The sequence below is a fragment of the Cricetulus griseus genome, chromosome 6, assembly GCF_003668045.3.
Source record: "Cricetulus griseus strain 17A/GY chromosome 6, alternate assembly CriGri-PICRH-1.0, whole genome shotgun sequence".
In the NCBI taxonomy this organism is placed as follows: Eukaryota; Metazoa; Chordata; class Mammalia; order Rodentia; family Cricetidae; genus Cricetulus; species Cricetulus griseus.
In genome coordinates, this window is record NC_048599.1 from 149,346,563 (window position 1) to 149,374,340 (window position 27,778).

The 27,778-nt window shown below is 39.2% G+C and overlaps 1 protein-coding gene across 1 annotated transcript in view; it reads right to left on the reverse strand.

The window, feature by feature from the left end:
* The window catches only part of Dennd1a (DENN domain containing 1A), a 1,920,886-nt gene that overhangs the window by 1,717,941 nt on the left and 175,167 nt on the right, over positions 1-27,778 (reverse strand). The window contains 2 exon segments of the mRNA XM_035446997.1: positions 12,254-12,373; positions 21,069-21,118. Coding sequence (XP_035302888.1) covers positions 12,254-12,373; positions 21,069-21,118 — 170 coding nt within the window.

Sequence of the window (27,778 nt, forward strand, 5' to 3'; positions counted from 1 at the left end):
CCTAAGGGCTGAGGGAGGGCCCTGGCCTAGGGTCTAGAACAACTGCAGACAATCCCAAGGACTGCACATAGATAGAAACCATGTCCAAGGTCTCACAACAAATGAAATTATAAACTTGACATGCCAGCAGAGCCTCCTTTCTCCTAAATGATCATCCAGAAAAGAATAACAACATGCCATGCATCTTACTTTGAAAGGAAAGAACGACAGAAGAAATTATTCAGCTGGGGAGAGAAACAGAAACACTGAAAGGCAGAAACAAAGTACTGTGTTGAAAACACTGAAGAAAGATTCAGGTTTCCAGCTTTCCAGCATAGGGGAAGAAAAGCCAACGCCTTCCAGCTTTGATGCCTAACTGCCCTAAAATGCCAGGCTATGAATTTCTGTACAGGGAGTACCCTCAGGTGACACAACCATAAATAAATAGCTTAAAACAGGATATTCCATCTGCTTCTGGGTATTATAGCAGCAAATGCTTTCAAGGTAAAAATCAGAGCTGTCCTCACAGCCTTCTTCACAACTCCTTTCGCAAGGCCCAAACACTTACTTGAAGCTAAAGCATCTCTCACACAACCCAAAAGGATGGCTACCACTGCAGGAGGCAGCTGCCTGAGAAAATGGTTCCCCTTCACCTTTCCCTTTAATTGTACCTACTGTTTAAAGAACCCTGGAACAGCTAGAAGATGGAAGCCAAATGTCAAAGCCAGACTCCTTGTTGCTTCTAGAGTTTTTCTCTGTACAAACTGAGTTTTCCTGTGTTTGTGGGTTAAAAAAAAAGGGGGGGGGGGCACAAATACCAATGAGAATGAACACCATGGCTATTCTTGCCATTCAGTTAGAAAAGGCTGTTGAAGGAAGAAGATTCTGCCAAGCACTACTCAAGTTCATACATCCATGAGCCAACATGCACAGAAAGAACAACCAAGACTTGGGAGCAGTAGTGAGAAGGCCAGTAGAAATCAAGGTGAGGGACATGCACTTTTACACTGGAATACAAACAGCAACAGTTGTAATGCCCACCTCAACCCTCAATCTCAAGTACTCCATAGGAATAATGGGATAGACATCAAATATGAATCATGTCCTACCAGCATTTCTACCAGCAGACATTTCGATCATGAACTGATGAGCTTTGTTCTTTTATCTAGATACACTCATATTTCATATTTCAGAGCCTTGCATGCCACTTGTCACTGGGTAAAGAGCTTTCTTCCCGTTACCACCAGGCAAGTGTCCATATACTGTGTTTAACCAAAGCCCATCAGCAATACTTAGAATGCCCTGTCTAATTTGTGATCCAAAAGGACCACACACACACACACACACACACACACACACACACATTCTTAAAAAAAAAAAAAAAAAGGTTATTTCTTCCCAAAATATATACTAAGTTCCAAGCAGTTTTATTTGGGTATAAGGACAATTAGCTGAGTTTTCTCAAAAGGCTTAAATAATATCTATAAATATAGTCAAGCAAACCAAAAACCAACTGTTTTTGAAAGAAAGAAATGTAACGATCGTATTACATCTCTTTCCTCGGCCCTAAACAACATCAGGACTCAGAACTCTTGTATTATTTCTGTAGACACCAAAGCAGAATTTTGTTAGAAATAGCACCTTTGTAGCTTTGATGAGGGATGTGGCATTTGGGAAATTGAGGGCCCTGATTAATTGCAGTTCCAGGCCATTCTGTTAAATAACTTCAAGAGGTTTCTGAGATCAATATGTGTAATGTAGCTCACCCAAATGGCACAATCTAAAAATGTGACAATAACTTTCATGACATCACAATGAAGAACAACAGACTTACTTTTAACTGTTCTCAAAGTTGTTGTTTAAAATTTAGTATTAATAGCAGTGTGGTGGTGCACACCTTTAATCCCAGCACTCAGGAGGCAGAGACAGACAAATCTCTGAGTTTGAGGTCAACCTGGTCTACAGAGTGAGTTCTAGGGTTACACAGAGAAACGTTGTCTTAAAAACAAAATAGCATTAACTATCATGCAGAAATGTTGTTAAATGATTATCTCAACAAGAAAAATCCTTTTGTGGCAAGAACTAGACAAACACAGCATGATATAATGCATTTGACGCAATAGTGACATGGGTATTAATGAGACTTATTCAGACTCCACTACAATAACACCTCTTTCAAAGTCAACTCAACTTTCAAAGTTTTGTTTTTTTAAATAAGCACAAGCTATATAACAAGATTCTATCTCAAAAATCAAACAATATAGACTGTGGTGGCTCATGCCTTTAATCCCAGCACTCAGGAGGCTGAATCAGGTGAATTTCTATGAGTTGAAGGCCAGAGTGAGTTCCGGGACAGCCAGGGCTACATGGACAAACTCGGGCTCAAAAAAACAAAATAAAAAACAATAACAACAACAAAAATCAAACAACAAAAAATACTCATTCTTCATGGGGATGACATTCTATCAAGAGGGATAAAAACTAAAAGTAAGCCTAGTAAAGTATGTTTTCTAAAGGCTATCTAAGAAGCTTTGATTATGAAATTAAATTTAAACTTTGTAATATAAATAAACTAGTTCTTTGTAGACACAATGCCCCTCACTCAAAACTGAATGTCTGGCAGAGTCAAAGGAGCACTTTGCTCCTTACAGTTGTAATGAGTATGAAATGACTTCGGTAATAGGAACCATGCCTCTGCCAGTAAGTATCTCACTTTTATTCTTTCAAATAATTAGAGCCATCCTTTCATGTCAAGTCTTGAGCACCCTCTCTTTTCTTTCCAGATGCATCATCCTCTTTCTGAGTAGCAGATACACAGGACCTCAGTCAAGTACTACTCTACAGGCTGGAGATTAAGACATAGTCCTCACCTATGAAGAGCTGACTGTATACCTGGAAAAAGACAAAGGAAGATCAAGGATTATAAATAGATACCTGAAGTGTGTAAAGCATAGAAGTTGTGTTCAGAGGAAGGAACAATGATCTCTGCCTAGAGGAAACTACTCTGAGAGGATGGGGAGACATGTGAAGGCAAAAGCATACAACAGTTCATAGATACCTTATGTATAATATGTAACATTGGGAAAGCAGCAAGAGAGGAAGTGACCCTAAGAAGCAAAATTTATGAACAGCAGAGACTGTGTCACACAGCCACCATCACAGCAAATGGACCTCAGGAGAGGAATAGAAGTTAAAAGTAAAGATGGTTTATGCACATATTTAAGTCACAGCACTGGGCACGCTGCAACCAGTTGCTGGGCATCAGGCTTACTCAAAGAAAGTAGAAACAAGGATAAGGTTAGTATCTGAGCTAGCCCCAAACTGCAGCCTCTGTCTCTAGGCAACCCTCTCCAGTCCCCACTGTACGTGGCACTAACAGCAGAACCTCTGTTATATACTACCCTCATTTTAGCACTGTTCTCAAACCAACAGAGTAAGTGCTACATGTGTATCCTTTATTTATGTATAGACTGTACATGGTCATTTTTCCATTCTTGTTAAACACCTACAAAACACATCCCAAAATTCATATAAGACCCTTTATTTTTATAGAAGCTGAGAAAATGATAAAGTTGACAAAGTGCCAGCTGCATAAATAGGAGACCCTGAGTTTGGATCCCCAGCATTCACATAAAGCTCTAGGATGGATGGATGGATGGATGGATGGATGGATGGATGGATGGATGGATGGATGGATAGGTAGGTAGATAGATAGATAGATAGATAGATAGATAGACAGACAGACAGACAGACAGACAGACAGACAGACAGACAGACAGACAGACAAATAAATAAATACATAAACCTTTCTGAAGTCTCAGCACTTGGGAGACAGGAACAGGTGGATCTTTGTCCAGCCAGCATAGCAAATCAATAAGCTCAAGGTTCAATGAGAGTCCCTATCTTTTAAAAAACCAGAAAAGCAATCCAGAAAGAGACTCAAATTGACTTCTGGTCTCCACATACATGTTTACACCACCTTCACGTACACATACAAACAAGCACATACACTATACAAACACACATATTTTTAGTGATTCACTTGTTAATATCTCTTCATGGGTATATGGACATGAATGCAGGTACCCTCTGAGGCCACAGACATCAGATTTCCCTGAAGCTGGAGTTAACGGTGTTTTTGAACCCCTGGCATGAATACTGGGAATGAAAACTGGGTTCTATGCAAGAACAGTACACACTCTTAACTGCTGAGCTAACTTACCAGCCCCTATAGTCACCCCCCCCCCCCCGCCCAAGACTTATACTGGCTGGTAAGATGGCTCAGCAAGTAAGACCCTTGATGCCAAGTCTGATGATCTGAATTTGATTCCTAAAACCCACATAGTGGAATAAGAAAACTGATTCCTACAACATACCCTCTGACCTCTGTGTCCACATTAAACAAGTAAGTATAATAAAGGTGATGTTAAAACAACATTTCTAATCACAATTGTGATCTTTTGGCAGTAGCAAGTGAATAGAAATAAGACACTGGGCCTTGGGAACACTCCATTGTATGTATGTATGTATGTATGTATGTATGTATGTATGTATGTATGTGTTTAATTTCTAACCAAAAACAATAACCAGGTCAGAATTATGCCTAACATGATATAGCTATCCTTCTACAAGCACAAATGCATTATAAATTTAGAAGAGGTGGCAATGTCCCTTGAGGGAAACTCTTTTAATATCTCAAACATAAATATGATAGCCACTGATAGTCTTTTAATTGAAGTTACAATACATGATAAATAAAACACAAATATCTGTACAAACACACTGTTAACAAAATATGACAAAAATGTTCCTATCAATTATAATCCTCTTTCTGCTACTGGTCAAGTAGCCTTATCTGCCTTCGCTAGTATCTTTCAGGGTTGTCCCAGAAAGGATATGGAGGGTTCAGGCAGGAGGCTTACCTCAGGAGGGTTGAGGTTGGCTAAAATGTTCTGACGGCCAATGTATCAGTTCATACACACATCATTTTTCTAGTGGCTCTTTATTCTTCAAGAAATGTTCCTCCCAAAAGTTTCTATTTAAGAGTTTCTCTCCAAAACTTCTCTCTCAAAATATTCTCTTTAAGATTTCTCCTTAAAAGTTTCCTATAGTAATTTTCCCACTATAAGCTCTCTCATTTTTCTTTCAGAAGTTCTCCTTAAAAATTCTCTAAAAGTTCTTTCTAAAAATTCTCTCAAAGTTCCTTCTATCCCACAAGGCTTCTAGTTTTTTATGTCCACAGACACATTTAACAACTCTCTGACAATAGGGCATGCAAATCTCTCAGAGCCAGGAAGGCAGATAAAATCTTGACAAATGTAGGGTGCCTCATGTTTTAGGGGGTGTGACTTGTGGAATGTGCTGTTAGCTGATCTAAGGGAGCTTCTCAGGGCTTTATCAAAGGGAAAAACTAAGGCTACGTATTGTGAGATCCAGAGTCTCCTGCTTCCAGCCACAGTAAGTAGTGGGGTACTCTTACTACTGACATTCAGGTGAGAAGGAATTCCTTATTCTGGGGCCTATTTGAAAATACAAAGCACCCAGTATATATTCTATATACAGCCAAATTCATAGTAATAAATATTCTGGAGTTGATACCTAGAATATTAATTGCTACTTCTGTAATAAATGATAAAGTCTCCCAGAATCTCACCCTTTTTCAGTTTTTTTTTTTTTTTTAAGTGTGTTGATCTATCCTTGGGCAGTGTAAATGTGGATAAATAAATGTCTGAAGATGATTTAAAGAAGAGTAATTGATGAATATACCACTGACATTATTCAGAATGAATCCCACTATGGAAAAGGGGAAAGCTATGGCTTCACAGGGTTCTACAGAGATGAGAGTGACTATTCAAAAGAGAGGTATCCCCAAGGCTTTGCAAGTAGGGTTTCCTCCAATGGAATGCATAATGATCTTTCTGAATCAGCCTACTGATTTGTCAATTGAGATCTCGTTGTATAATCCCTGTGGCCTGTAGCATGATAAAGACTCCCGGCAAAAGGAGTTGTAATGCTGGAGTTGTCCACTTCTGGGTGGTCCCTGCATAATGGATGGAACCATCAGTAAACCAGGACCTAGTCTTCTCTTCCTCAGTCAACTGATCACAGGGAACACCCCATGAGGCTACAGGTGCATACTTGGCAGCAGAGAGCATTGTAATGGGAGTAGAAACCATGGGCATTTAGGCAACTTATTCACATAACTTTCTTGTGCCTTCAGGACCTGTATGAGCCCAATCACCTATATAGCATTTTCATTTGATGATGGATGGCTACTGTGCAGATCCTACTTTATGATTTGGTGGTTCACATAACATCCAGCTCATAGTGAGAAACTCAGGTCACATGGTAACTTGATAGCCCATTGTCAAACATTCAGTTTTCATTAAGGCCCAAGAGCAAGCCAAGAACTATACCTCAAAGACAGAAAGTTGTCTGCAGACGATGGCACGGAGCCTTGCTCCAAAATCCCAATGGTCTCTTCTGTGATTATAAGGGCCTGCAAAAGGCTCCAAACAGCATCCCTATCTGCCACTGACACCTCAAGTACACAGCAGCCTGAATCTGTTGAAGGGCCTTCTCCTGTTCCAGATCCCACTCAAAGCCAGCAGCTTTCCATATACCAAGTAACTTGGTGTATGGGACAGAATAACACCCAAAGTGAAGAATGTGCTGTCTCCAGAATCCAAAGAAGCCACTGTGTTTATTCTTGGTGGTGGGAGGGACCAGGTGTAATAAATCATCCTTCATCTTACAAGGAATATCTCTACCTGCCCCACACCACTGGACTCCTAAGAATTTCACTGAGGTAGAAGGTGCTTGAATTTTGGTTGGATTTATTTCCCATCCTTTGATGTGCAGATGTTTTACCAACAAGTTCAAAATGGTTGCTACTTCCTGCATACTTGGTCCAATCAGCATAATGTCATCAATATAATGTACCAGTGTGATAACTCTGTGGAAGAGATAGGTAATCAAGATCCTTTCTAACCAAGTTATGATGCAGGGCTGGAGAGTTAATATATCTTTGAGGTAAAACTATAAAGGTTTACTGCTGGCCTTGGCAACTGAAAGCAAATAGCTTCTGGTGATCCTTATGGACAGGTAGTGAGAAAAGGCATTTGCTAGATCAATTTACCAGGAGATGTGTTAATCTGATCAACTAAGAACACCACATCTGGTACAGCAGTTGCACTTGGAGTCCTTGGAGTCATTGCTGATTGAGTTTTTAATAGTCAACTGCCACTCTCTGTGATCCATCTGTCTTCTGTACTGGCCAGACAAGAGAGTTAAAGGGAGATGTGGTGGGAACCACCAACCCTGCATCTTTCAATAACTTGATCATGGCACATAATTTCTGTAGTTCCTTCAGGGATGTGAAACTGTTTTTGATTTACTGTTTTCCCTAGCAGAAGCAGCTTTAAAGGCTTCCATTTAGCCTTTCCAAACATAATAGCCCTCAGACCACAAGTTGGGGAATCAATGTAAGAGTTCAACTTCCAAGTGTATCTCTCCCAATTACATTCTGGGACTGGGGAAATAACCACAGGATGAGTTTGGGGACCCACTGGATCTACTGTGAGTAGGACATCAGCAAAAACTTCTTCAATCACCTGACCTTCATAAGCCCCTACATTAACTGGAGGGCCACAATGTTTCTTGGGGTCTCCCAGAATCAGTGTTAATTCAGTATCCAATAAACCCTGGAAAGTCCAATTGTTTCCTTTCCCCTAGAGTATGATCACCCTTGTAAAAGGTCAGAGGTCCCGCTGAGGAAGAACCATAGAAAGGCTAACAGTAAAACTTTTAGCTATTTTATCATGGTCCATGTTCAGGGGAATCTGGCATCCATTCCTTCATTCAAGGGGTTCTGGGTCTGCAAACTGGATCAAGTATGGAAATTCATCCACAGGCCAAGATTCCCTTTTTTCATGATGCAACAGAGTCTTTCTTTCATATGTGTGAGAATTTTTCCACTTACTTAGATCAAACAAAAACACAGTAAGCGTCTTATCTATTCCATGCCTGAAAATACCATGATTGATTAGTCAGTACCAAATGTCCATATAAATCATGTCACCATAAAATTCATTTTGCCTTTGCTGACCATTATGGGTCAGGCCATTATGGCACTGCTTTGTCTATGCTGCCCATTGCAATAACTATGATCATCTTGCCTTTGGCAATTCTGTACTGCCACCTGGCCCTGCTACTTCAGGGCCAAATTAAACCCATGACATTTAATTCATCCAGGTGAGCAGCAGCATCTCTAACGCTAAGGTCTGGCACAAGGAAGAAAAGGGTCAAAACAAAGCTCTTCAAATGTGCTGGTGCCCCTCTCACAATTTTACATCTTATAGAATTAGTAAAGGACATGTCTTCTGGGCCTTCCCTTTACACAGTGTACCCACTCTAGCTTTGCAATTTTCCTGAGCATTAGAACCCCCCTCCTTGACACTAAGCCAAGGGACACCAGGTATCTCTAGCTCCTTTTCAGTAGGCCATCTTTTGACAGATGCTTCATCCAACCATTCAAACAGACTTTTGACATCCTATTTTTTTTTAACTATGCAAGCTTTCAGATTAAACCTAAAATCTCTACTCATTGGGCCCATATATCAATAAACTTAGCCTGATCCAGTTTTATATTCCTTTCACCATTATCCCATATCCTTAAAATCCGTTCTCACATATATTTCTCAGATTTCTGTTTGAATAAATTCACAAACTCATTTAAGCTCTTTAGTAGTGTAGCACACTTCCTCATGGACCACACTTTCTACCTCCCCTTCCTAATGCTTTAACCCTTTAATACAGTTCCTCATGTTATGGTGACCCCAACAACCATAAAATTATTTTCACTGCTACTTCATAACTATAATTTTGCTACTATTATGAATCAAAATGTAAATATTTTGGAGACAGGTTTGTCAAAGGGATAGCAACCCACAGGTTGAGAACTTTGGATCTAGAGTAACTATTGGTGGTCCCTGATATATTGGTGGTATCTTCTTCAGAGAAAGTCACTACTAGTTTAGCAGATAATGAAGGATTAGTTTACTCAGTCAAGGGTAGAAAAGACAATATCTCAGAGGGTAAAGTGGGAGTACATCTTTTGCTGATGGTGGAGAGAGTCTACTTCCTCAGACGAGATAAACCCTTGAGAATCTGAGGGCTCAAAGTTCTCACCCTCAATAAGAACCTTCTATGTACCCCCAGCCCAAGATACAGGATCCCATTCTTTACCAATTAATACCCTTACTTTAACCACCTACATCCTCCAAAGCTGGGACTTGAATTTCACTGTAATTCAGCCAACCTTATAAATAAAGGCTTCTGTTTCATTTTCTACTGGAGAGAAGACTCTCTTCTAGGGCACATGCAGAAACCTTACGAGAATTTGGAGCCAGTCAATTTTATCACCAAGTCGATTGCTATATTTCACCATATTCTGAGATGTTAGAAGTTAGTTAATTTTATCAAAGAGCTCATTCTTTCCCTTTGTCATTTTATGTAGAGACACTAAGAGCAGCATCATTTACCTTATTCATTCACAAATTATCTAAAGCTTTGTCTACAGTGTCACCAAATCCACTGCCTCTCACAATTGGTAAATCAGGATAATCAAATACATTTATCTCCTTAAATTTTCAAAATAGTTCACATCGTGGGCTTTCAGTACTCTCCTGTAGATGTTGGAAAACTGGAAAGCCTTTCCAGATACTTTAAAAGTTCATCCTTACGTTTCTGTTTCTCTAGAACCACTGTTGGTACCCCAATCTGTATGAGCCCAGGCTCTAATAGAAAGGAAATTCATTAAAATGGCTTATAGATTTACAGGCTGTGGTCCAACTAGTCCAACAATGCCAGTCTACTAACAAAAGATCCAAGAATCCAGTAGTTGTTCAGTCCACAAGGCTAGATAGATATCTCAGCTTGTCTTCAGTAAAGGCAGAAGCAGGCTCTAATGCCAATGACAGAATGAACTTAACAGCAAGAGTAAGGACAAACAGGCAAAAAGAGAGCTTCCTCCTTCCATGTCTTTATATAGGCTGCTATATAAAGAAAGTTCAGGCCACATTAAAGATGTGTCTTCAAAACCCAAAGATCTGGATTAGAAGTGGCTCTTCCTACTCCAAATGATTTAAGACTCCCTCACAAGCCAGGCAGTGGTGATGCACGCCTATAGTTCCAGCACTTGGGAGGCAGAGGCAGGAGGATCTCTATGAGTTTGAGACCAGCCTGGTCTACAAAAGCAAGTTTCAAGACAGGCTCCAAAGCTACACAGGGAAACCTTGTTGTGAAACCCCAGCCCATCAAAAAAGAGTCCCTCACAGGCGTGTCCAGCCACTTGGATTTTAGTAAATTCCAAATGTAGCCAAGTTGACAACCAAGAATACTCATTACACCTGGCTTCTCACAAACACAAAAACCCAGGTGTACATATAAAATTGAACACTAGAAACATTTATTTATATACTAATTTATATACTTATCTGTTCATTTTTGGTGGTGGTGCTGGGGATCAAACACAGGGCCTATATATCTAGGCCAGCCTTGCATCACAAAGCTACACTCTCAGCCCATTACATCCACATTATTAAATAGGTGGCTTCCCATTCCCAAAAATTTGCTGATGAATATGATAGTGCCAGATTACTTGGACACACACACACACACACACACACACACACACACACACACACACACACACACACGGAGAGATTCCAATTTGAAAAGAAAAAACAATTCCGAAATAAGAGGAATAAACTTTCCCTATGTTTATTTTAGTTTTGATACAAGGTGTAGTCTTGGCTGGCCTGGAGCTCACTATGGCCTCAAACTCAGAAATCTACCTGGTTCTGCTGGGATCAAGGTGTGAACTACCAAAATCACCCTAGGAAATCCTTTCTACCTAACTCAAGAACCAAAATTAATCTCTCACTCCTTCAAATGCACAATGTAAATATGCAGTATCTTGGCTAAGGATGAAATACAACAGCCAGGAATGGAAGAGAAAAAATGCCCTCTAAATAAATAAATAAATAAATAAATAAAAAGAGTTATGCCTAGTCAGAAGTAAACAACCACTATCATCCACTGGATACTCACAAACAACTATATACAGTCACTGCTCCAAAAGCAGCCAGCCCCATCCCTCCTGGGGGTTCTGTGCAGCAGGCTTCTGTTGCCCAAACCAGAAATGCTAAACTTGGTGACCAGGAGAGTTGACTTCATTAGCTAGGAAGCAAAATGCTGATATCTGTGTAAGAAAAATGCAGGGTTGTGGTCCAGCTGACAAAAGCAAAGAAACTTCATCAACTGGACCCTTTTCTCCTAGTATGGCCTCAGGGAGTGAGTTATGTTGGAAGGGTCCATTACAAAGTGCAGAGACTATTAGAACAAAGGACCGCCCCTTCTGGATTTCACAGAGGCCTTTTACCCCTGACAGGGCCCAAGCATGGGGCCAGGGTTTTCTCATGGGCACCTCCCAGCTGCCCACACTGGCTGCTCCTCAGCAGATAGAGAAAGGAGACAGGCCCCCCCCCCAACACCTACTTAAGAGAGGCAGATGGAGAGGAGAGTGCGTGGGATGCCTTTACCTCCCCCTCAGGAGGAGCCCAGCAGGAGCCCACAGAGCCAGCAGCTCCAAAATTGGATTTCCACACATCCTCCCACCCCAGAATGCCTTACCCCTCTAGCAGGAGGAAACAGGGCATTAAGGAAGTGTGGCTCTGGTGTGCAAGGATGATTTTAGAAGGCCCAAAGATGTCTTCTCACACTTCTGCACTTTTCTGGAACTTCTACAGAGGCAGCCAGGTTGGGAAGTTATTCAGACACTGATTCAAGGAGGGCAAAGGTGCTACTCTGAGGGGCATACAATCAGCGTCTGTAGGCTGTCCTGAGCTCGACATATACTTTATTAATAATCTTACATACACAAAATGTCCACAGGGAAGCCTAACAGACTAATTTCTGACAGCTCCAGATAACAGCAGGAGGGATTGAAACCTCTGCTGACTCTCTGGTTTCCGCATACCACTCAGGAAACCCTTCCCACCCAAGGGATGTGATGCAAATAAATAAATACAATTATCTGCAGAACTTCAAGTGCAAGAGAAACACCACAAAGTCCTTCTCCCCAAGATCAGTGACTTGTGGGGAACAGATAGGACACCAAAGAACAGCTGGAAAACTTAATTACAGAAGAACTATGCAAACGCTGACAAATGTTTCACAGAACCAGCCAATGGCTGAAGCCCTTCTCCCTTACCTTAAGATACAGAAGCAGCTCTTGGCCCCTGAAGATAATCGGCAGAACCCAAATCTCTGTTTGCTGTCAATGTCAGTGAGCACGAATGTGAAGTGCTGGCCAACTTGGCTAACTGTGAGGCTGCAGCAAAGACAGAACAAAAGGAGAAATGAATGTATGCTAAGTTTCCAGATAAAAGTATCTAATCACCACAAGTCATTGAACCTGTTACATTTCCTTTGTGGACCTTTATAAATTGATCTTAAAATTTATACACTTCAAGGGAGAAGACAAGGAAGTAAGTAGAGGAGGCGGGAGAGATATAGCTCAGCAGTTAAGAGCACTGACTGCACTTCCTGAGACCTGGGTTCAATTCCCAGCACATGTAAGGCAGCTCACAACTGTCTGTAACTCCAGTTCCAGGGAATCTGACATCCTTGATACATGCAGACAAAATACCAATATACTTAAAATAAATAAATATTTAAAAAAATAACTTAAAATTTAAAAAGGGGGGGGCTGGAGAGATGGCTCAGTGGTTGAGGGCACTGCCTGCTCTTCCAAAGGTCCTGAGTTCAATTCCCAGCAACCATATGGTGGCTAACAACCATCCAAAATGAAATCTGGTGCCCTCTTCTGGCCTGCAGACATGCAGGCAGGCAGAACACTGTGTACATGATAAATAAATAAATCTTATAAAAAAAAAAAGTAGAGGGAAATGAAAGGAATGGAAGAAGAGAGGAAGCAAGGCCAGAGGGGGAAAGGAGGAAATAGAGAGAGGAAAGAGGAAGGAGAGAGAATAGAAAGAAAGGAGTCTATTCTAATGACCACTAGAAATCAAAATCATCAACACTTTCCAATGTCCCTGATTGAGTTCAGACCCCAGGTAGCTGGGTCAATTGGCCATCAGTGCTGAAAACAGCACTCTATCCTCCTTGTGTATAGAGGAAGAAAGCTGGACAAGCACTGCTTAAGGTACAATGAGTTGAGTGGCAAAAAGCTGTGTTTTAAGCCTTGCTGTGACTCCAGAGGCCACAGCACCAGCTCACTGTCACCAGTGGCCTTCAAGTGACTATCATGTACCAGCTACAATTATTTAAATATCTAAGGCACCATTTCATTTATTCTCACGATAATCTTGGACTTTTAGTAATGTTCCCATTTTACAGAAAAAAACACTAAGAGTAGCTAGGGAACTCACTCAGGTGCAGTGAATGCTAAGAGGAGCCATCATGAACACTAGAAAGACAAAGGGACAGGGCTATGTGCTGTTGTCCAGGATTCCTGAATCTTTGATACTTTCTGAACTTTGAGGAATACATTTATTATCCTAGAGGGCAGGAGTACCAAAATGTTAAGCTTGTTAAAGGGGCTAAAATTAAAACAAGGTTTCAAGCCATTACAAAGCCAAAAATTCTTGTATCAGTACAAAATAAGCTAACTAAACATAAAAACAATATAATAGTAGAAATGCCTAATAAATAATTTAAAAGCATATTAACAACCAAATTAATCTAAAACTCTTTTAAGTTACAAAATGCTTCAAAATGCACAATTTTTATTAGTTTACTAGCTATCCTATATCTCATGTGTTTAAAAAAGTAAGCATTTCAAATTCTAATATGTAACTTTACACTAATATAATATTTAGAATTTGATAGTAAATTAACCCAAGGAGTTCAGCAACTTATACAAATCATATACTATATTTCACAAAGTACATCTGAGTTGATAAGACACTGACTTTGTTAAAATATTCAAACTGACGCTAAGGTATCAATTGTCAGTAGCAATGAAAAATCATTCTTAACAGGCCTTTGCCAAAGGCAGAACTGTATTGTCTTTGGGTAGGTTATGAATTAAAATTTCACATATAGACTAGACTTTCTTTCTAAAGCTCCTTTATACAAGTCACAAAAGAAAAGTAAAATTAAAGAGATTTTCAGGGTATCCCAGCACAAAGGTCAAGGGCCTTGCCTCGTTATATTTAAGGAAACAATTCTATCCCTTGGAGAGTGCTTCCAGCCCAGGAAAATGGCTCCCAAAGACAAGAAGTGTTCCACTCTCCTTATTTAACTAAGAAGGTGAACAAAAACAAGGTGGCAATTTCAAAGTCATGTGGAAATAAAGCAGGTGTAAGTAATGCTATCCCCCACCTTATAGCCAGGGGAAGGAACACATTTCCATAAAAGTTATAGAGCTGTCCAGGGGACACCAAATGCTACCTTCTTATGGCTGTTATGTTTTATCTATAAAGCTTGGATACTGTGTTACTATGGTGATTTAATACTATGTTTTAAAGGGGGATTATATGATTAATTTTAACAAGGTTGAGAACTGAAGATGTGTGAGAAACAGGATTCTAGCTCACATAATTAAAGTGATCTGGGAAGAAAGTGTGCCTCAGTGGGGGAGGGAGAAGCCTGTTTTTATTAAAATACTTAAAGCAACAGGTTTTGTAAGTCCGAGACACAAATAAGGCCATGCTTCTGTGAGATGTTACTATGTGATCCCACTGAATGTGATTCATTATTTTGCTTTGGGTTTGACTATAGTCCTCGAATGTGCAAAGTGCAAACTAGAGAAGAAGGCTATCGATAGGGCTGGATGAAAAACAAAACAAAACAAAACAAAAATCCCTAGAGAAGGGTCCTGACTTCATCTGCAAGTTGGCGGTCATTAATTTCCTATTCTTCATGTTGTCAATGAAGTACAGGTCATCAAAAACACAAAAGCAGTCCACTCAATTTTTTTCTTCTCCCCTTGGACAACATCCAGTAAACTAAGTCTGTCAGGGCAGTCAAACAGAGGTTAACTTGAAAGATTCTGAATCTCCAAGGAATGTATCACTCACTCAAGTAGCTGAGGTAGTCCATGGGAGTACTCACTACTTTTCATTTCAATAAAAATGGCTAGAGATCTGTTTCCTCGGTAGCTATAGTTCATTTCCTTTAATATCAGCATCCATAATTTCTATGAGAATCAGCTATTTCACAATGATTAAAGCAAAAGAAACCATAGGAACCATGTGGTCCAATTTTCTTGTTTTATGGGTGGGAAAACTGAGGCTTAAGGTTTTGTTTTGTTTTTCAAAGTAATTACAACTAGGGCAAAAATCCAAGCCAACTTGTGGTTCAATGCCCTTTCCATCTTGTTATGCTGCTTTAAATACAAGGCCAGCCCTCCTCTAGACATCGCACCTCCAGGTTAAGGACTAAACTATGACAAGAATGCAGAGTTCTCCTGGCCAATGGACTGTGCTTCTCATTAAGCTCCAGAAAGCATACTTGAGAACCTACAGAAATAAGTCCAGCTGACCAGGATCAAAATCACCTTTCAATATGTAGGTACACTTAGATGAATGTACAAAACAAGGAAATAGGTCAAGAACTAAGCCCAGACTTAGTAATCTTCATGCTATGCTCTAAATGTTCGTCAGCTGTTCAAGGTCCTTCTCACCCTATTTTGTTTAATATTGAAGATGTTCACAGGATCAATGCAAGAACAGCACAAAGTACGTAGACACACAGTTTGAGTCCAGTCTTTCAGTAAAAAAAGACTTTTTTTTTTTTTTTTACATGTCAGTAAGCTTACTCCTTTTGCTCACTGAACTGCAATTACACAGGGTGATATAGTCTGTTTTGGGAAAACATTCTGAACAACTCACACAGCTGGCTATCTAATTGGACAGTAGCTCCTCAGGGATGACAACATTGATTCAAAGGGTAAGATGGAATGGTCACACCAGACACAAGAAACTGGGTATTTCCAGCAAAGGGAAAAGCTATGCAAAGATCCTGGGGGTTGAAGGAGCCTGACACACTCAGGAATGAAAATGATACCAGGAGCACCCTAAAGCACAAGAGATGAACAGAAGCATCACATAAAGTGAGCACAGAATACCTCATACACAAGTCATGGTAAGATATCTGCTCTTTTGGGTGGGTATGGGTATAGGATATTTGGAGTAATGAAAGGCCACTGAATAGTTCTAGTCAAAAGAGAAGTGTTCATAGCAAACATTTAAAAGAATGTCAAGTACAGGGTTGAACACACTAATTAGGAAACCCTCGGGAGTGTTTGCATTGGAGGCATAATTCAGAAGTTACCTGAGTATGGGTGGTGCTGAACACTACAGAGATGATGAGGTCACTCTAGGAAAAGAGCCCAGTGAGACAGAAGAACAGCTAGGGTTCAGTCACAGAAACACTAGTGAAGACAACAGATGGGAAAGGGACCATCAAAGGAAAGAGAGAACCACCAGGCAGAACAAAGATGAGAAGGGAAAATGTCTATCACTGTGAATGACAGGGAGGCCTTGGGTGGCCTTAGGAACAGTTGTAGCTGGAAGACAAAAAGCAAGAGAGGCTGGAAGGGGCTGAGAAACGAGTTGACGGGTATAGATAACTCTTTCAAGAACTAAAGAACCAAACAGTAACTAGGTGGGAAGAGTCGGTGTTGGATACTGCTTTGGGATGGGAGAGATACCAAAAGTTGTTTGCAAGCCACCGAGAATGACACTGGAAAAAGATGAAACAGTGAAAACTGTGTTTTGCAAAAAGAACCCTAGATCTTCTATTCAGGTGGTGCATGGTGGTGCATGCCTTTAATCCCAGCACTCGGGAGGCAGAGCCAGGCGGATCGCTGTGAGTTCGAGGCCAGCCTGGTCTCCAGAGCGAGTGCCAGGATAGGCTCCAAAGCTACACAGAGAAATTCTGCTCGAAAAACTGAAAAAAAAAAAAAAAAAAGGATGGGAAGATCACTGGTGCACTAACCCACACAACACTCTGTGTGGGAGCCATTTTCTTCAGTTATCTAAATTTTCTACTTTTCTGCATTAACTAAATATAATATTTTACAAATAAATTGCTTTATGCTGTGGAACATAATAGCAGCAGTATGGTAAAGCAAAAAAAAAAAAAAAGGTATAGAATTAGAGGTTGCAGCAAAAATGAGGGGCTTGAAAAGCAGTTCCCTCCACACACTAGAAGCAAAACCTTGAGCACATTACTGAATCTACCTGGGTCTCTGCTGCCCACATGCAGAATACTGAGCATGATAACACTACAAATAACAATGTTTCAACCTAAGAAAAAAACACTACACAGTGCCCAGCAGATACCAGGCATAACTAAAGTGTAAAGTAACATCTGAGCCCCCTTTGCATTTGTGGCTGCATCTCAAGCCATGAAACAGTGTCATTTTATTTTGTACACCTATCATTGGTGAGTACCAGTGTCTTCAGAGAAACTGAGTGAAGATGACTTTTATTCTTAATAAGGCTAAGAAAAGGAAGAAGAGCTTCCCAGAATCCAATACATCACAGGCACTCTGACTCACTAAAGCAGCAACAAGAGGCAACCATCATATAGAATGGGGCATGTCTCTCATTTACTCTAAGAAAGTGCTTTCATCAATAACAGGTAACATTTTTTGAGACAATACAGGAACTCATTCCTTACTTTACTGCTTCTACCCCCAAGAGCTGCCAGACAGAACTGGGTAGCAAGAACTATGGACTGGAAATGAGTTCCTTCCCAGCACTGTGACTGTGGTTATGATGATAGGCAGGACCTTTCTCTTCTGTGTATATTGACTTTTTTTTCTGTAAAATGGGATGTCTGAGGCAGATGCTGCATTCTAGGCCTCTCCCACACATATTCAGAGCCTCCTGTGGCCAGAGCCCAATCGTTCATAGTACACGGCCGCCTCCCCAGCAGGCTCCATCTGCTCCGGCTGAATCAGGGTTTCCAGGCTCAATCAGGGTTTTCTCCTCTGCTTTGCTCTGTGTGCATATGGGGTGTTAGGCTCACTTTTCCACTTACCTACTTTTTACTGGCCTGGCAGACTCAACACAAGTCTCACCCACCATTAACAAGTTCTCTCTGAGCATGTTAGTCCTCTATTACTTACCCATCCTTTCAAACAGTGTTTTAAATGCCTTTATAGAACGTCTTGAACTAAACCCAAGACCATTTCTATAATCTGTATATAAGCCAACATAATGGGACCTATCCTGGATAAGCCTTTGCTTTCATACCTATCACCTGGCCACGGCTGAAAGAGTAAGGGAAGGCATAACCAGCCAGGTGGCACGTTGAATAGAATCAATTAGGCACTCAAAGCTAATTTTCTTTCCTTTTCCCCATCCCTTGAGTTCTCTATTTTTGGTGACCTTCTTCAAAAGGTGATCTACTGGGAGATGAAACCTAATATAGGCTATAGGTCTAACAGGACCTTGGGCAAGTCATAATTTCTCCACACTCAGGCAGTTTCAAATGAAGGACATGTACTTGCTCTCATCTCTTATATCAGATGATAAAATGAGATAATATGTGAGAAAGCCTCCCTTTTGCAGAGCTACTAGCATTATTATTTTTGATAAGTCTCAGTTTCAGAAAGAACAATCTTAAAACAGCACAAGAAATGTCAAGATGTCAGTGCTGATTTGATGGTGACTGTGAAAGTCCACTCCTGTTACAAACTAGAAAGTCAGAAAGTTGCATGACTGTTCCTTAAGGGTAGAAAAGCAGATCAGGAAGCCTTCTGATTAGAGTGCAATCACCTGCTCATCTCCCATGTTTGTCTATTCACTATGTCAAACAGTTCCATCAACCCACGTGAGCAAATGTGTGGGCCTCAGAATCTGGGCTCATCTATTTGACAGTGCTAACAACTAATTTAAAAAAAAATATTGACATTAAAACCTCTGAATTTCTCATAAAGGAGTCTGATTGTGACAATATCGTCTATATTGAAGTATGTCTTTATGAGAAGTAGAAAAGAAGAGAAAATACAATCTCCCAAATAAAGTGGGATCTCCTTTATTTTACATGCTCAGGGCACAAGTTGAAGTTACCTTAAGGAATACAATACAACGTGAAAACAAACTATTACATGCCACATAATGTTGCAAAAGAAAAAAATAAAGAACACCACTGGTATGAGTGACTTGCAGCAATGTGTTTTACAAAAAAAATATTTTTCCAATAACAATAAAGAAGCATCCAATGTTACAGGTAACAAAGGGGGAAGATGCTTCAGAATTATACCTGAAGAAGTTCTACTTTTCTTTTTATTTAGGATGGGCAGGCAATCAGGGTGTTGTATGCAATGAAAATGAGAGGTGTGTTTGTGTGTACACGTGTATTGCACAGTGCATTAAGGTGGGGGTGTGTCTCTAATATCAGTTTACAAAGCCAATTAAAGGACACTTATCGAAAGCAGATAACCACTCCAATAAGCAATCTTGTCAGAATATCTTGTTATATACTTTGTTAAACAATTCAGCTTTATTAATTTGTATAAATAAGTCTTTATAATTTGTAATACAGTTCCTAAGTGGCTAGAAATTTAATACATTGCTGATTTATACATATAATACAAATTTTCCATGGAAATCTCTCAATGATACCCTAAACTTCTTATTTTTTAGAAGTAATAGGATAAAGAGGAGAGAAGGGAATCTCATTACAAAGACAGACCCCCTTAAAATCAAAGCTATTCTGTTTTGAGCACCCACCTGCTACTAAAACATCCTGGTACCATGTTTTTAAAGCTCTGAGTCTGAAAGAACGACAATGGCTGATTGGCTAAAAAACAACACGTGAGATCCAAGGACAGTGCTGATGCTAAGTGGCTGGCAGCATTCCAGAGTTGCTTTTAGGACTCAAACTCCTTCAGCTACCATCTCATCTGACACCAGTCTTAGGCTTATGCCAATAAACTAGGATACTGGTATTACAAAATCTATAAAAGAACTCAGTAGCACACTACCCATATGTACTCTAAACCACACAAATCCTTTAGATCATGCCTTATTTGTGGATGCTAAAAAATACATGACAGAACCTTCCTGAAGATGGACATTTTATACAGCTTTCTTGGAATGTTTTATGAAATTCATTAGGCATAAGTTGCTCATTTTCTATAAGCTCTCTAACAGTAAAAGTGAAACTTAAAAAATGTTTTTTACAGTCCCAGTTCAATTTCCCAAGAAAACCAAAAGAGGACAAAAAGAAAATGGACAAATGAATGATCATAAAAATAATGCTTCACTGAAAAATAAGATAAAGCTTACCACCTGGTCATTGTACTAACATTAATAAGTTACAACTACAGAAAGCTAAATGAAGTTTTTGAAAAATTACTTCTATCATTTAGTGGATTATTTCACAAACAAAACAAAATGAGCCTTGAAACTTTTCAGTTATACTAGAGTTCTTTTAGATGTACCTTTCCCATAAATTGCTTGTCATGATTATTAGTAGTAGTCATGTCTGTTATTAGTAGTCATGCCTGCAGAAAATACTGATTCCCCAGAAACACTACCTTTGGTCACCTACACCAAATGAGAAACACTATCTAGTAACATATCTTTTAAGCAGTAAAATGCTTCTAAACAAAATAGATCCATATCTATTTAAATTTGGAGTTGAAACCAAGGGAAAACAAACTAGAAGACCAGGTGTTCATATATTATTTGTCTGAGCCAAACATATTAATACTTAAATACAAATTCAATAGTATTGAATTAAATACCAACAATTCTTAATCATGGTTTAAGTCTGATAACCAAAATAAAAAAAATAATGCCACACAAAATATATCTTACAAACTATGCAACACATAGCTCTAGGCTTTAAACTTTCTGATAATGCTAATAAAGTTCCCAGGAAAGGAGAACACTGCAATTCTCCTTGGCATGGAGGTGATTTATTTAAACCATGGCTTAACAGACAGAATGTTAAGAATAGCATGGCTTTTATTTTCTATAGCCGATTTATTGATCCTTTTTTTTTTTTTAAAGTAATGAAGTTTGAAAGTCTGACACTACCTGTCCACATAGAAGGGGAAACAAAACTTCGTCAAAGTCTGTAGAACTTCCTGTGGAAAGAAAGAGAGACAATTTATACATCTAATGGGACCAATAAATCTAACATTAATCACAGAACACCATCTAGCAACTTTACTCTAAAGAAAGAGGAGACAGATGAAGAAATATGTGTTTTATCAATTACACAGGAGTACCAGGCAGTCAATCATGAGAAATAATAAACATGATCAAACTTCATTAAAAATGAAAAATTAATCAAGAATCACACATGGGCAAGCAGCAGGAGCCACGCAGAAAAGCTCCAAAGGGAGGGAGGTGCTTGGGTTGCTGAGTGTTAACACCCCTCCAGGGACCATCTTCAGCCTGACCATATGGATCAGAGTGAATAACACTAAGCCACATGGGTTTGGCCTGGCAGGGCCGCTGTTGCTGGCACTGTTTTTGACTGTTACCTAGGAACAGAGGGCGCTGGGATTAGACAACACTTCCCAGCATCAATAGGCCAAATTACAGCAGAACAGAAATCCAACTTGAAGATAATTGTATATGAACATTCTTAACTTCATTTTTATTTAGAGTTTAAAACTTCATTTCCTTGCTTTATCAAGAAGTTGCCATTTATGGCATGAAGTAGTTTTTGGAAATCAAACTGTGACCATTGATTTTAGTTAAACATCATTACCATAATTAGAAACACTTACCTACTTGTAACTTATGAAAATCCAAAGCAAACTATCAGTGTGAATAAATGTTTTTATTTATTTATTTATTTATTTTTTACAAATGCTCAAGCACATCATGGCAAGCACTTATTCAAGAGAAAGGCACAGAAAGTAGCAAGATCTCAAAATGTATTTATAAAAGACAATATTCTTACATTAAGACAAGAGCATGTAGCACAATACAGAATGTGGAACTTTTCCTAATAGACACATTTTACATACACATACATGCACACAGATAACCATGTTATCTATTATTTCATCATACAATTTTCTATGTCTTGACTTAATTTGACCACAAGCTTGGACAGTCCACAGTTGGTGATCATCATAGGGTCAATGAACCAGTGTTATAAATTTTTAAAAAGAACTCCTTTCGTGAATTTCATTTCCTTTTTAACTATCTAAAATCCCAACCTCAAGACAAAATGAAGAACACATTTTTATGGTCATTGGGAAGCTGGCTCAAATTAAAACAAACCAGCCTGTTGCAAATACTAATCCAAGTGATAAATTAAAGATCGGTTTACAAATGTAGCACTTTTCTAACCAATAATAATGAATTATCAATGCTAACCAAATTGATGCTTCTTGCTTCATTTAGTTTTAAAACCAGTTCTATCATTCAAAAAATAAACCACATCAATCTAATAACCCACTTAGTGAAGCAGAAAGCACACTGACTTGCTCTGCCAGAATGTGTTCTGCCAACATAATTAATTGAGCATATATCCTAGTTTTAACATCATCTTGAATTGGGTCTACGTATACTGCAGTGCTGTTAAGGCATGCCATAAAAGACTGAAAAAGTGACTAAGAGCATCAGTATGTTCTAACAGGCATTACCTACCAATTGGACATTCTATGTGGCATTCAGCAATCTACCTTTTGTGGTTTCAAACTAGTAGTGTAGAGCTGAAACAGAGCATCATATAAGATCCTCAGTACATATTATTACCACACAAATTCTGGGGAAGATATTATATAAAACACTCATTTTAATGTAATTACAAAATATATTACCCACACACAAAATTCCCATGACACCATGGGGTAAACAATTCCTTCTATTCCAAATAATACCAGAAAGCATATCTCAATTTAATTCCCATTCTTTAAAAGTCAGTACCATGAGCTCACTCTTTGCCAACATCAGCAGCTACAAAGTTTACTTCTTTTACTCCTCAAAAGTTTCAGATGCAGAAAACACTTCTCTGGTCTATGCAGGAGTTGTTCTGGCAAAAGGCCTCAAAGATTTTTTAAAGAAAGGAGACCCATGGCTACTAGAAATCATGGTGCTCTATAGGAGAGTCAAAGCAATAAAATATGCCCAACTTACTTACTACTCACTACAATATAAAAACTACTTACCACTTTCTTATATCAAGAGTAATGACTAACCATGAACTTGTCTGTCAAATATTAGAACAAATATGGAAATGACCAATATAGGCTGAATATAACCCACCTCCCATGAGCTATCCTTCTCATCCCACAAAGTAGTAGGGCAGGGGAGATGAAGATAGAGGGGATGTAGGAAAATGCAGACATGTGTTTGCATATTACCATATGTTTCTTGGTATTGTGATGCCACAAATGCTTGATATTTCTATTTAAGACAAACAAGACAGCGGTGTGCTGTCAGAGGGGGAAAATGAGCATGTATCTGGTAAAAGGCATAATCACATGATTTCAATCAGAACTAAAATATCTACTACTGAGTTTAGGGAGGGGATGACAACAGACAGAGGAAACAAGCAATGTTCTTTGTCAATAAAAGCTGCCAAAATAAAGCAATTTTCTGCATACTGATGCTTTCATCATATATATTCAGTTACCTTATCCTCTTTGTCCAAAGAAAAACACAATTACTCAAATATAGAAAGATCACTCTCCAAGGTGTGGGGGGGAGGGGCTGGGGAGAGAGTAAAACCTAATTTGAATAATTTGAATATTTTTGAGCCTTCTAGTTATTGCAGAGTATTCCAGAATCTTTCAACACTAATTTTACTGGGGGAAAAACTCACTGACCAGTTAGTTACCAACCCCCTTCTTCTCAAGAACCATTTCTGACTAGGGAAGTTGGTGTATAGATGTCAATTTCACTGTTTTATCCCCACACAAGCTCTTTCAGCCAGCCAGGCTCAGCTCAGCTCCATTCCTGCCACATAAATGGGATCTTGGAAATGCTGGGCAGCTGATGAAATGTAAACGGCCTCATTATAAAGGGGAGAGGGTGGGGTGTTGGGAGGATTGTGTGCCAGTTCTCCAGATCAATTCCCAAGTTTATATTTTCACAATTTTACGTACAGTCTGATTTTTAAAATTTTAATGAGGGGGAAAAAAAGTGAATCTATAGTAGCCAGTCACTGCAGTTAAAGTGCAGGGCATGAACTAGATCCCAGGAGGGAACCAGTCCACCATGTCACCACTAGCTTTAGGACATTCGCCACCTGGTTCCACGTCCCCAGGTTCTAACTCTTTTCATAATCAAAACACTGCTGACATTATAAACCCCAGATGGGTTTTCTAAAATCCCTCCCAATCAATATATCCAACACAAAACTTATTGGAGACAACACTGAGCTCATTGATTAAGGTGAGTTTGGTAGCAAAGTTTTCAAAATAAATGAGACAAGAATACAACATTCAACCCCTTTGTGTCACCAGACAATTTATAAAACCGGGCAATTTCTGAAATGCTTTCTTTCTAACAAAATGTATGATATTTCATGAGGGAAGAAACAGAAACTGGGGAGGGGGGAGAAATAGGGGGCTATCACACAACCGTTTCAGTTACGCATATATTAAACAACCAGCTGTACAGGAATAGGAAACAACATTCACAAAGCTCTGTCCACCAGAAGAACGAATCAACAGCCAAGGCAGGATGAAATAACAGAAGTCAGAAATGAAATGAGAGCTCATCTGGGTTCATCTCTGCTGAGAAAGCTCACCAAGGGAATTTTTCCCTACTGTGGAGAAAGAGGGGTATATTCCAGCACTGAGACATTCTCTTTAAAACGTAGTCAAGATTTACATTTATAATACCCATTATAGAATACTATCTAGAGTAAAGCTTTGAAGACTGAATTCAATGAGTTTATCTGGACTATTAATCATGAGAAGGTTTGACTGTGTCTTTCGCTCTAAATTTGGGCTGTGAAGAAGTGGTGTGGGTAATCCTATAATAAACATCCTTTCCTAAGTTAGATACTTGTTTCCATTGCTTCAATGAAACGGATAAACAAAACTAACTTTTATTTGGCAGCTGAAAACAGCAGTCAGACATAGACATCCATACCCCACAAATAAGTGCCACCCGAAAGATAAAAGTGCAAGCTGATTTTATAGTGTCTCCTAGAAGTACAGAATACTGAGAGATGGGGCACATCCTCCACAATTCAAAAGTTTAGGGGTGAGTGTACAAGAAAACATCTAAGAAATACTGTTATTATAATGAAAGTATTTTAAAATATGTAAAACTACAATTAGCCTTTTAGTGCAGCCTCGAAGCTGACAGAGTCCCTGATAATTTTCCTTTGGGGGCTGGAGATTAGAGAGCAGAACAGCCAGTGGGAAGAAAGACAGAGGGGGGGGGTGGGAGTGAAGAAGAGGAGGGCAGCCAGTAGAAGGGAGGGGATGAAGGAGAGGAGGGCAGCCATTGGAAGGAAGGGGAGATGGAGAGGCAGGCAGTCAGTGGAGGGGGTGGTATGGAGAGGAGAGCAGCCTGTGGAGGTGGGGGGATGAAACAGAGAAGGGCAGTCAGTGGGGGTAGGGGGATGAAGGAGGGAGGGCAGCCAGTGGAAGGGGGATATGAAGGAGGGAGGGCAGCCAGTGGAGGGGGTGGTATGGAGAGGAGGGCAGCCAGTGGAGGTGGGGGGGATGAAAGGGAGAAGGGCAGTAAGTGGAGGGGGGAGAAATAAAGGAGAAGAGGGCAGCCAATGGAAAAACATTCCCTGGGCTTTTATATCTAATTTATTTGTTCATTTCAAAATTGTAGGTATGTAAGGAAAAGAAGCTCAAATTCCTAACATACTATTTTTATTTAGTTATCTATTTTGTTTAGTGGCAAAAGGAAAAGCTGGCCCCAACCTCTGAAATCGAGAGCAGTGCTACTGACATGGAAGAAAAGCCTTCAGGGCTGGAGATCTCAAAACTCAAGCTGAAAGTTACAGAACACAGACAATCCAAACATACAAAAGGTAACAACATTTGTACTTTAAGCCATTTCAAGTTAAATCTAGGGTCTCCAAGGAAAGCTAACAAAGGTTTCTAATGTTTATGATTAAGAAGGGTAAAGCAGAAGTTCCAGGAAGCTTAATTAGCATGAAGTTCAAGAATGTTAATCAGAAGTTTCCTAAATGTGAAATCAGTAAATAAAATTTTATTCTTTCAATATAAGCATCAAATTAAAATTCAAGATCCATATCATGGTTAAAAATATTTTTTTCCTCTCCCAGTGAGAAAAAGAGGCTTTGAATAAAAAGGGTTTTACTGAATGGCCTTTCAATACTGAACACAAAAGCCAGGTCAATTTCAAATGTACTTTCTGCTAGTTTTCTTTTAGGAATATTCAAAATTTATATTCAATATTTATTAGTTTAATATTCAATATTTACTCCCAGCCTACTTTCTATAAATTTTAATTTTTAGTTGTGGACATAATTATGGTAATTTTAATTATCCCTAATATTTAGAATCAACATGGTAATTCAAAGGTAAAATTACAATCAAGTAAATTCATCATACTCTATATGTATATCATATCAAATTTTTCATAGAATCTTTTTCTTAAGTCATGAAGGGACCAAACCCAGGTCATTGGGCATGCCAGGAAAGCACTCTTACCACAGAATGACCTTTCCAACATTCCCAACATTTATTAACTTCCTATTAAATCATCAAGGACTTTTAAGTACAACAAAGGAAAGTTCCAACAGCCCAAGACCCACTTCAAGAACCACTACACATTAATCTCTATGTCCTCTCAAGTCCAAAGTAAAAATACACAATCTTTTTTTTTTAAAACCTTTTAACAAATTTAGTTTATCATTTTTGTGTTCATCCTTTCTTCAAAATATTTCCCTACAGACAAGTTGTTCCATGGTCATAATATTATAAAAGGTCCTCTATTCCAAAATTTCATCTGATGAACTTTAAACCTCACAGCAAAGAGTTGAAAACCAGAGAACTGTAAGGCAGTGTTAAATGCTAGTACAAAGCTTAAATAAAGTTGGTTTCAAATAGTTCCAAAGTGAACACATGATTTGCTTACCATTTCATCAATTAACATTTGGTGACATAAATAGTGCAGTTCCTTAGACTTCATATTATCCCTCTAAATTGTTTTTTTTTTAACATAGATCATTTTATATTCTGTTATCTGAGCATGTGTGTTACCAACATTTCTAAAAGGAAAGGGAAGGGGCCTCAAGTCAGCACATATCAAAGGAACAGGGTTCCTGCAGTAAAACTGCAAACACAATTTCCCTTAAGAAGTCATTTGCCCTTAGGAAAACAGAGAGGAAAGAAGGGTGAGAGAGGAGAGAGAGGAGAGAGAGGAGAGAGGAGAGAAGAGGGGGGGGTAGGGAGAGAGAGCACTGATAAAAATACTATTTTGTAAGCATATTAAAAGCTGTCAGCCTTTAAATATTTTAAATGCACACAAAAATGTGCACAGATGGGCATCTTTTCTGCTCACATTAGTCTAGGAAAAAAAAAATCTTTCATTATCAAGCTCCAAGTCCTTGAATTTTTTAAACTTAATTGTGCCTCTATTTCTTAGAATTCACACCCCAAGGCCAAAGCTTTCCTGCCACCAGTCCTTCAAATCTGACTTGGACATTACACGGGAGGAGGCTCCAAGCCTCCCTGAGGTCTCACTCCTTTTACAACACACGAAAAAGCAGTCGATAATGGGCCCATGCTGAATTCACTGCTCCCCACGTCTCCTCTTGGGACACAAGCCTAGCAGATGTGATAAAA